At 39.1% G+C, this 12,096-nt stretch overlaps 1 protein-coding gene across 2 annotated transcripts in view; it reads right to left on the minus strand.

Annotated features, from left to right (window-relative positions):
* IQGAP2 (IQ motif containing GTPase activating protein 2) overlaps positions 1 to 12,096 on the minus strand; it is a 416,134-nt gene that overhangs the window by 11,941 nt on the left and 392,097 nt on the right. For both annotated transcript variants that reach the window (XM_069750108.1, XM_069750099.1), the window contains 4 exons: positions 9,871 to 9,973; positions 7,491 to 7,632; positions 4,730 to 4,817; positions 3,121 to 3,333 (listed from right to left, as the gene is read on the minus strand). In XM_069750108.1, the coding sequence (XP_069606209.1) occupies positions 3,121 to 3,333; positions 4,730 to 4,817; positions 7,491 to 7,632; positions 9,871 to 9,973 (546 nt within the window). The remainder of the gene's footprint in view (positions 1 to 3,120; positions 3,334 to 4,729; positions 4,818 to 7,490; positions 7,633 to 9,870; positions 9,974 to 12,096) is intronic.

Below are 12,096 nucleotides of genomic sequence, written 5' to 3' on the forward strand. Positions count from 1 at the left end.
CTGTGAGGAATGCAGAGTCAATGAAAAAGAAAAATGCATGTGTTGTCCCAATATATGACCACTGCAGCCAACAGGTCACTGGCCATAATGTCAGTCCAGAACTCATCACAGAAACATCATTTTTATTGCTGCTGACCATCCGGGGGAGAGTTCTCAGATGTTAATGCTCGTTAGAATATTTTGTTTCTTTTCAGTGCAGATTAAAATTTCTCAAGGTTTCTTGTTCATACACTAAAATATTTATGTGTCCTTCATTGTTGCTTTTAAATTGAAATGACTTAAAGAGGTCGTCCAGGACTAATTTATTTTTATTTTTTTTATTATGGCCCTAACAGGCAAGTAGTTAATAACTGAGGCAACTACCTTCCTGTTATACCCGATGCCAGCTCAGAGCAGTCACGGATTACTCCTGTGAGCAATTGAAGTGTTCCATGTCAACAGAACAACTTTTCTTCTGAGCTGCTCTGTTGATGGGACTGTTGATGTCATGTTGATTGACAGCTGGCTCCGCGCAGGTAGGTAGTGGGGAGCTGGATGTCAATCAGCATGATGTCAATCAGCATGATGTCAGTAGTCATGCACCATCAACAGAGTAGTGCGGAAGAGATCAACAATGGGCAAAATAGGCAGGTAGTAATTACCTACTTGTTAGTTCTTAGGCCCAAAGTAAGAAAATTAAATAGTACTTTATAAACTCTTTAATAGTTTAAAAAAAAAAAAAAAATGAAGAACCCCCTTGTTCCACTCCCTGTTCACGGTCATTTTTCAGTGTACTTTTTTATATGCCATTGGAGGTTTACTTCTAATGTGAGCATGATATTGGATTTGTAGAATTGCTATGTGAGCATGATATTGGATTTCTAGAAATTACTATGAATTCTGGGTCCTCAGAAGAATCTTTGTAAAATTATCCAGATGTCTTTCTAAATGTGTTTTAGGGACTGTAAGGCTTTGTTCACATGTTCTGTTTTTGATGCATTCTTTACCGCAGACAAAACCTGCTCACTTGGTAGTAACAACCTTGCTGCAAAAAAAAAGCAGGTTTTGCTTAGTTTTTATTGTTTTTGTGTCAGGGTACATTTGTCTCTTGTACATGCTGATAAAGTTTAGTGCATAAAAAATAATCTGATTTTAATTCATCAGGTTTTGGCACAAAAAACGCCGCAAAGATTGATATCTGTTTTTTTTTCAGCGCTTTTTGCACCAGAAATATGCTGAAAAGACGCAGAAATAAGTGATATGCTCCATTCTGCAAAACCCAAGGTTTTGCACAAAATACTGAGGACAAAAAACAAGCTGTGTGCATGAGATTTTTTAAATCTCATACATTTTTCTGGTACTGTAAAACGCAGCTTAAAATTTGCATTAAATAAAAAGAAAACGCTGAAAAAACGCAAAGTGTGAACATAGGCTTAAAATATAGTCCAGTTTTCTGGCTCATTGATACAATAGAACTTCTCTTCCCACCCTCCATGGTAGTTTTATATTTATAAAGATTTGGGAGGTGGTAAAAAAATTAAATTCACTTTTTATTTTTAAGGATTTAACTAGTGATGAGCGAGTGTACTCGTTGCTCGGGTGATCTCCGAGTATTTGTTAGTGTTCGGAGATTAAGATTTCAGCGCCTCAGCTGAAAGATTTACAGCTACTAGCCAGCCTGAGTACATGTGAGGATTCCCAAGCAACCAGGCAACCCCCACATGTACTCAGGCTGACAAGTAGCTGTAAATCATTCAGATGAGGCGATGAAAACTAAATCTCCGAACATTAACAAATACCCGGAGATCACCCGAGCGTGCTCGAGATACCCGAGCAAGGAGTATACTCGCTCATCACTAGATTTAACCCTTTGGGGAAATTGTTCTTCCGCAAATTCGGATGATCCAATATTAAAAGATTATATGCAGCTGCAAGACCTATGAAACCCCAACATTCGCAGCTTAGACCTTTCTTCTTAGATGCAAGTTTTGTGATTATCATGTCGTATCGCTACCTCGGTTTTTTCCAGTAGCTTCTGGACCAGCTACGGAGGTGATAGTCATCTCTATGCATCAGTAAAGAAGATCCAATATTAAAAAAAGAAGATTGGAAGCAAGAAGGGGGCATAAAAGAGGGCCAGCATGTGCATGAGCTATCCTCACCCTCTTCTGCTGAAACTGTAAAGACTCCTCCATGGACCTCTGAAGTCTAGAGAGTAAAGTTTTTAGTTTAATTTATGTTCTTTCTTGGGGTGCGTGAATGAGGTAAATTATAAGTCGCTTTATGGATTGATATTGTGAGGGAGAGGGTCTTTAATAAAAATTCAATATGTGGTGGGAGGGAGGTTTTTCCATCATAGCAGAAGTGCAGATGCTATAAAGGAAGACATAAAACATGAAGAGGAGGGTAAGGTATGTAGCTTCCTTCCTTCCCAATTTAAAAATGGAGAATGCTTGTTTGATAGCCTGTTGTCTCAACCCCCCTCCCAGAGGAATAAATATTCGGGAGAGGGTCTTTAATAAAAATTCAATATGTGGTGGGAGGGACTTTTTTCCATCACAGAAGTGCAGATGCTATAAAGGAAAACATAAAACATGAATAGGAGAGTAAGGTAGGTAGCTTCCTTCCTTCCTTCCCAATTTAAAAATGGAGAATGCTTATTTGATAGCCTATTGTCTCAAACCCCCCTCCCAGAGGAATAAATATATTCTATATGCGTATGAAAGATTATTGCAGAACCTGTGTTCCCTTTGCTGTGTGTTGAAGGGAAATTATGGCACCTTATCACCCCACACATTACAGTAGAAGTTCAATATTGTAAAAATATGTTGTTGCTTAAAAATTAGTTATTCCAAGTTGATAGGTGATAATTTAACAGCGCCTATCTGATTGCTGGGGGTCTGATTGATCGGACCCATACCCATCCAGAAAATAGGGTTTTGAAATACCCTATTAGAATGGCATGCCGCCACTGCTCTATTCATTATCTATGAGACTGCTGGAGATCACAAAGCACAGCGCTCCGGTCTATCTCCAAAAGTCTCATACACAATGCATGGAGTGCCGTCACACCGCCACTTGTCGGGTTTGGGCAATTACTTTAAACAATATGAAAATGAGCAAGAAAGAAAACTGCACAACCTTAGCAATCTCATTGATAATTTCTTGGTACTTCATTTCCTCTGTCACTAGTCCAGCCTGTTCTAAATTGCGGAGATTTCTTAGGATTTTCCTTTTCTTTTGTTCCAAAGGGAGCTGCCCATCTTCCAAAACAGATTGACTTCTCTTCATTTTATCTGGTGTCCTGGCATCAAGAGCAGCCCGCTTCTCAATAACCTTCAAGTGTTCATTTTCCTAGAGGCAGAGTGTATGATAAACTTAGTGAGTTGGTCTACAGAAACGATCTAGAAGGTGGTTTGGGTTAATTTATACAAGAAAATATGTTTTTTTTTGTCAAATGAACGTAAGATACTGGAAATGTGTCTAAATATATCTAATAGGCCATTAACAACTTTGCCAATTATTTGTTCTTATTTAATTAACAATTTGGCCTTCTGTACCTCAACTTCTGTAAGTGAAGTGCAGCCTAGAGGTGAGGCCACAAATTGCGAATTTGGAAACCTGCACAAGACACCAAACAGAACAGTTTTGTGACGCCTCATCCAAATGTAACCTTAATAGCCTCTCTTTGATGTATTTGATAGGGCTTAAAAGTCTACAAGTGGACTATGAGGCTACGTGTCCCCTTATATAACAATCTGACACCTTCCTTTATTAGAGATGAGGCGGACCTGTGGCAGTTGGGGTTATGATACCTGACCCAAACTTTAGTCCAAAGTTCGGTTCGGGTACCAGACCTGTATCCCAACTTGAACCAGAACACCACTGAAAACATTAGGGATCTGAACTTTGGAGCAGGAATCGCTCTCTCTGTTTCCTCAGACTTTCCCTACAATATTAAACATTAAAACAGACTTCTGTGAGAATTTCATGTTCGTAGTTTAGTATTGGAAAACAACGGTCTGGTATGAACCCTGAACTTTTAAATTCGGGTTCGCTCATCTCTACTTACTATAACACTGCCATTATTACCATTTTCAACAATTTTTGCTACAATAGCTCTGTGGGACTTGCTACCCATGTTCTTCAAACAACATTGGGCGTCAAGTACTACAAGGTCATTTCAGTAGTCTTTCTATGAGCCACTTCTGATAGGTACCGACCACTGCATACTGTTAAAACCCCCCATTTTGGAGATGCTATGACTTAGTCATCTAGTCACCATTCGTCAGCCATCCTTATACTTTATTTATTTAATAATAATAATAATAATAATATTATTATTATTAATTATAATAATAATAATAATTATTTTGGAGATGCTATGACTTAGTCATGCTATGACTTAGTCATCTAGTCACCATTCGTCAGCCATCCTTATACTTTATTTATTTAATAATAATAATAATAATAATAATAATAATATTATTATTATTAATTATAATAATAATTATAATAATATTATTATTATTATTATCCTTATACTTCCCATTTGTTTTCAACAAATCAGAGTGAATGACTGATTGTTCCCTTGTTACCCATATATCCCACTCCTAATGCAATCAGACAATCCATGGTATTCACCCGATAGCTGATCGATTGCATCAATGGAAGCTACATACATAAGATCAGATACCTGAAGAGTCAGAAAACGCCACTAATAAGTGACACATGACACGGATGTCCATACCTGTGGCAGAGAAGCCGGTGTCTCCAAGATTTCAAGGAGTCTTTCTCCAGGCTGCGTACGAATAACATCTACTATCAACTTCTTAGTTCTGTAATGAAAGGAAGAAGAATGTTTCCAAGACGTTAAACATCAAAAGGTCCGCTATGCCGTATATTCCAGGAGCAATACTATAATTACACCAGAGAAATAACAAGGTCTAGATGTGACAAGTTTTGTAAATTCCAGAAATAGTTTCCAGCTGGAATGTCTCAGCTTTTGCCATTTTATCAGTGCCCACCGTTCTGTATCTCTATGTGAAACTCTTGTCTGGTTTAGAAAACTGCTCATGACCTTTGTAGAATATGTTCATTGGGGGGGCTCATAAATATATTTAGCCGACCACCATGATCCTACATAAATAACGGCTGATGACTGGGGGCCGGGAGGGATGGGGGGTGCTCAAAAGCTTGATACCCTGTGATCAACTTGTCATTTGGGGACCATTCTAATTTGGAAAAAGATGGCTGAGGAATAGATGCCAGGACCATCACACAATTCTTATCCATGAGCTGTGCCTATTACTTTTCCACACCAATTTTTTTTTTTGTAATAAGATGTAATACCAGACACAACCAATGGACAAGTGTGGCACTGTTTTAGTAATTAAACAGATCTAAATAATTATCACATTTTCTGTTATCCATACCAAAAATACAAAGGGTAAGTATACCGCATGAACAATAAGGGAGGGAATAAGATAGTCTTTAGTTTGCAAATATAATAAACAGCGTATGTGATACCTTTATTTGTCAGACGGTCAAAAAATATGAAAAAACATTTGTGACATTGAAATGTTGTATCGTAATCGTTCCCATGTAGTTTGTTTAACTATTACAGCCAAGAAAGGAACCTAATGTCCAAACGCATGGGAAAGAATGCAGTCCAGCCTCGACGCAGGCAAACTACGCAGATTCTAAGCAAAAGTCGCCAAAAAGAAAATATCACCCGGCTCATGTATACCCCAATGTACACAAGTAGAAATGTGTAAGGAACAGTCAAGACTACAGCAGTTGTCCAGACCGGGGGTTGTCTCTTAGCTTCATCCAACATTAGTGATCAGGGAACACAATTCATGTAACATTGTCCAAAAATATAGTGTGATGTAATCTAAAATGCTGTCCCTGCCCAATGCTTTACACTGCAGCACAAGAGCAGAGTGATTAGCAACTACAAGCAATTAAATGACCAGTGAGAAAGTAGATTAGCCTCCAAAGAGTATTTTATACATCTAGAATATAAAGCACCACTGACACCAGAATGGTTTTATCAGTGCTGGAGTGAAGCTCCTAATCTAAGGTCCCTGCCCCTACTCTCATTCTTACCATACCCAACACTGTCATCATCTTTTATCGGTGCCGCTCCGGTCCCACAGTGACATCTTGTGACTGCAACTTCTGACTGGTCGGAAGTCAGACATAGCGGTCACATTGCAAATTTATGAGAGCCAGAACAAGGCCAGAACATTGACGTGCATTGAAAAGTGACCTCTGGCTCAACCAACAACCAATGGAGAAGCCAGCAGGTCACAAACTGCAAGAAATGGAGGAGAGCGGCAGCGATAAAAGGTGAAGACGGCGGTGGGTAAGCATGGGAGTAGGGGCAGGGAGCTTAGATTAGAAGGACCACTCCAGTGCTGAAATAAGGAAAAACACTTGAGTGCTTGTCTTAAAGTAATAAAATAAAAACTTCTCCTTCAAACACTACTGGAACCCAGTAGGCTTTTGTAATTCTTGTACATTTTGTTGATTTGAAGTTATAGATTTTAATATATAACACATATGTTTACACATTTATATATATACACACACATATTACTGTTCTGCCGAAGCCGCTGCTAGTATCCTTCATGCAGCAGATGGACCTCAGAAACTTATAAAGTTTCCACCATTTCGACAGGGACAGTAGACATAGGTCCCACATCAAAGTGTTTTCGACCCAAAATCTTTAGTAAAACACTGTCACTAAATTTTTGCGCAACTCGAAGTTGTGTAATAATGTTGCAATTTTTGAGCCAGTTTTGCTCGGCTGTGTCAAAATGGGTGGGGTTCTAGTGAGATGGGGCAAGACGTCACAGTTCGTAAGCCATAAATCTTACTCGAGTCCCTGACTGCAGCAAGATTTGTGTTGCGACAAAAGGAAGCACATGCCACTTTTCAGATGTGACTTTTAATGAATCTGGAGTGACTGACTCCAGTTCACACACTCAATAAGACTGGCAAGAGCATACAGCACTATTTTTTTATTACCAAAAATTATCTAATTAGAGACCAAGATGTGAATACAACCTAAACATTGAAGTCTACCAAACCCACTGATTTTTGTGGGATGGGCCGACCATTTAATATAGTCACCCAAACAATCGCTTGGTCCACAGTTATCGGATGTGTATGGCTACAGAAGCAGCAGGCGGCAAGTATGGATTCCCGAGGTAGTGATTTCAGCCAATGATTGATCTTATACATACTATAGCTCTAACATCGTCCAAGATCATATAAATCTATATATGTGGCCAGTGTCAAGTGGTATAAATGTCACAATTAAGAATGTAAAAAAAAAACTGAATTAGAATATAGGGCTTCATAGAGAAAACTACATGGGATTTCCTGCCAGAAGGGGCTTCTATGGGAAAACCTCTTTCCTAGGAGTTTTTTTAGGAGTTTACCGTAGTGGTTTCGGTGCATTTACTTCTTGAATAAAACAATTTTCATGTTAAATAACCTACTTGATCATTAGGCTCTTCATATCTTTGTCTTCTCCTTCCCGCAAATCAAATTTGCTAGTTAATGAGAGAGAGATTTCTGTTTTTGCCATTTGACTCAGGGCATTCTCTTTGTTGGGATCACTGGAGTCCACTGCTCCCTCGCCTGCCATGAAAAGAAATAGAAAGTCACGTTAGTGTTCAAAAATGAGTATATTCACATCTGCCCCACCATTTCTTTTCTATACAGATCCCTTATCAGGAAGAGCAGTATGTACACACATGTATATTGGCTACTTTCACATGAGAGGAGTATGGTTCAATCTTGAAAGCAAGTTTAATACCCTGGCCTGTACTGAGGCATCAGAAGAATCCTCAATGCTGACTGACTGGTTCATTTAACTCAGTCAGGTCAGGACACTCCGCTTTAAAATGGATGCAAAAAGCGTACTTAGTACACCAATGTAGAACTATCTATGTGTTAGAATATCTTTAGATAATTCCTCCAAATGTCGTTACGCCATTGTGGTAAGAGTTTTAAAAAATGTTCCCATTTGTGATTAAATTCAGGGGAACTTTTTAGAGTTACCTGGACGTAACTTTATTTAATCTACGAAGGCAAGTCAGAAATAATCGCACTCTTTTTTAAATTCCAAATACATCATTTTATAACGTAACTTAGCTTATTTTCAATGCACTTTGTCCAATTAACAACCTTTTAGATTCCTTCATCAAAAAATACTTTAGGCTGAGCCCCAAATACACGGCTGTCTTCACCTCTTTATCAGACATGGATGTTTGTCTTTGTAGGACTTCTTTCAGGTGACCAAACGGGATAGTCAATCTCTCCAACAGAATCAGTTTATGTGCACAATGGTGTCATTAGTTGTGGATGGGTGCCCAGCTCCTTCTTCATTGCTGACACTTTTTGAACCAACCTTGACCTTTTCTATCCATTCTTAAACCCTTCTTTGCGAGAAAACATTTTCTTCACACAGCGCACAAAGTGTTCGATAAATATTGGCTTCATGCACCCTCATACCACAAAAAATGTATAACGCTGCAGTTCATTCATGCAAAGTCCAAGTGGGGCGGCCATAGTTTCTCACATTACTGTCACAAATGAATTAACTTATATTCAGACCTGCGCAGCAGTGACTGGAGAGACAGTTCTCATACGGAAAGCACTGATAAGACAATTATACAGTGGTTTTAATACAAATGCGGCACCCTCATGTCAATATATAATGACTTGTTTATTGGATTTGATTTTATTTGTTTTATGAAGTTGATTGAATTTTGCATACGCCCAAATCAGATAAACAAATTAACTCACTATGGTTTATACAACATGGGGCCAGATGCATCAAAGCCTTCGCGACAGAATTCTGATGTAAAAGCTTTGAAATTTTGCAAAATTTAGGCGCAACTTGGAGTAGCATCTACATTTTGAGACTACCGACGTCTTCATGCAGTTTTTTTTTTTTTTTTTACAGCTCAGCCTAAATGGGCAGAGCTAGGACAGAAGGGGGTGTGGTGACCGCTAATATTCAAAGCAGCTTCAGAAGGATTTGTGGCGAGGAGCACACAAAGGTCTAAGCCACTTGTTCAATGCTCCTGTTTTATGATGTGGCATATGCTTCTTCAGGAATCAGAAGCATCTGACTTCAGCACGCCACCTCATCAAATCAACGACAGTCATGATTAATCGTGCCCCAGGTGTCCGGAGTGAGGGCAGTGCTTCGATGACAACACACCAACTGCTACAATGATCCTCTTATGAGCCTTCAGAAAAAAAATGGATTCATCAGCTTTCTAAGCATTAGAGACTGTAATTTCCGGGCAAGGTTCGCTTCCAGTTTGGGGTGGCTCTTATCAGGGCAGGTGCTCCACAAACAGACATTCAAGACAAGAATGAGATAAGGCAACAATGGAAAGGCAATAAGTCTACTGAACGGGGAACACATACCATGGCTGAACCAAGCTAAAAAACATACCCAAGATTCCCAGCTGTTACAATTCATGTTGAACACATCTTGACCTCTATTTCATTTAAAGTAAAATAAAAGTTAAGAATTCCTGACGGAAAGGCCTTCAAGAGTGAATTCTCTCCAAAAATCCATCCCTTTTCAAAGAGCACCCAAGATTTACCAAATTTTTATTTTACAGGTTTTTCATTACTTATGCTTTAGGTATATTAGCCGTCCATTTCTGTCAAAGACTGGTTTTCGCTGGAAATGTGGGTCCTTGTGTCAGAGAAGTTTCACGGTTTCAAAAGTAATAGCAACTAATATTCATCTTATCTTGTCCCCCACAGAACGCCAAAAGAGGAAGTTATGTGACAACAGTAAACCACATAAGCACAAACAAAGACATTAAATGCAATTAAATAGCTGTGTTTTACCAAGAAAAGACTCAACATCAGGCACGGTACCAAGCGCCTCGAGAAGCTCATGTAGAACGTCATTGTGGTCTGGAGAAATCGCATCCTGATGTTCTAAAAGCAGCTACAAAATAGGAAACACTGTCATGAGTCTTTATTCATATGCAAAGTTACTGCCCCACAGAACTGATAAAACATAAAATACATTTAAGAATATTCTCCTTAGTAGAAAAAAATAAGAAATTCCAAAAGCCTAGGCAATCTCCAGACCAGTGGTCCAGCATGCCTCAACTGATGAAGCTTTTACAAAACTAGAACTCCCTGCATGTCCAGCAGCGAACGCTGTCATTTTCCAACAGCTGGAGAACAATACTGATCAAATACCGCTGCTCTAGATAATATCTAATGGTAGGGCCCATACCTTTACAGTAAATTTCCTTTCATTTTGATATGCTTATTGTGGCATTTTTCCGAAAAAGCTAATTAGGTTGGAACACATTTAATCTGTTGTCTACCTTAAAAAGTCTATGGGGAGAGGTTTGAAGACTTGATCAGGGTGAGTTCTGACCCATTACTTTACGTGTTGCTCAGCAATGAAAGTGAGTTCATATGATAGGCCAATGAATTGTCTAACTAAGCCCCTAGTATTTTTGGAGTGGTGTAGGAGAAATATAATTTTTAAAATCTTTTTTTCCATTTTGTTTCTAAATTATTCTTGTTCTATCTAAAAAAAAAAAAAAAAATTACTTACACAGCCGATGCCACTTCAGCACTGCCTGTCCGATACCACTTCCTCCAGTCTTTATTGACAGGGTTGCAGTGGTGACCTCACCACTACAGGGGGATGTTGCAGTATCAACCAATCCCAGAGGCAATGCTCGGACTGGTCCTCTGGAAAATCCCTCTAGTGGGCCAATGTGCAGAATTTGGACCCCAGATCCCCACCATCTAAATGACGAGAGTGTGGCAGTGTACACTTGAACATGCATCATCAAGACAGGTCAAGTTGATGGGGCTTCACCAAATTAATCCTACTGCTCCCTGCATATGATTTGGTTAGGCTGTGGCTGTATGCACAACATAGTCATTTTACCATTCAAATTTAGGGAGAATATGTTGGCTGGAAATTGGCAATCAGGACCAGGTAATATTTACATTTAGCTGTAGAGTTACAGTTACAGAGAGGCAGAGTTTAAGTGGCACCTGGAAAGTAATATCAATTTTCATATTTTTGGATGCAAGGCTATTGAATAAAAGACTATTAAACACAGAACAGAAGCGTCATTTATCCCCTTTCCGACATCGGGCGTAATAGTACACCAATATTGGACTCCCTCCCATTGATGTTGGCTCCGACGCTGAGCCCACATCTTTTCTGGCACATGTCAGCTGTTTTGAACAGCTGACATGTGCCTCAAACAGCCGCGGAAGGAGTCACGATCCACCGCAGCTGTTAAATAAATGCATGAGGATGGAAAGGGGGCATCAGAACTTCCCCAAAGATGGTCAAGAGTTTTGAAATAATTAGAGACCCATCTTAATGTTTTTGTCACTTCTCATTCATGATTTTAAGAGCCTTTTGAATGATGAGTATAGTAGAGAGGAACACCTTCACCCTTCATTTATATAGAAATTTATATTATTATTTTATTATTAATGGCCTTCAGCTCCAGCCTTGGTGACTTGATGGATGACCGCTCTGTAGGAAGATCAATCTTCCTAATGTTATATTCGGTATTCACATCTGCTTCCAATTCATGGAAGTTCTAAGTTAAGATTTTTCCTTGGTTTTACTGACAGCCACAGACATCTAGGATTATTAGGTGGAGCAATTGCGCATCTAAATGTAAAAATACTGTGTGTGACTATGTTATACTAATTAGTAACAGAGAACATCAGTGTGGGATATTTGCCGCTATAACATGCTTGAACCTCATATTGAATAATGCTGGCAGAGCAACCAATGACAAAATGTCGGTCACTGATCTCCAGGACGCACACAGAAATGCATGTGGGTGTAATTCTTGCCTTATATTTCCCTCACATCCTCCCAAGACAAAGATTAATAGCTGATCTCCCAAAGACTCCAAAGTGTTGAGTCACTGTCTCAGCTGAGGGCAACAAAACATCCCTAATAATTGTGATGGCCCAAAATGTCGCCTTTATTTCTCAAATATCTAGTTGGGTAGAGATTGCCCAGCTACTGATAGCTTCTGGTGTATTCTGTAAACAGTATGACATACCCAG

This window comes from Ranitomeya imitator, chromosome 1 (genome assembly GCF_032444005.1).
Source record: "Ranitomeya imitator isolate aRanImi1 chromosome 1, aRanImi1.pri, whole genome shotgun sequence".
Classification (NCBI taxonomy): Eukaryota; Metazoa; Chordata; class Amphibia; order Anura; family Dendrobatidae; genus Ranitomeya; species Ranitomeya imitator.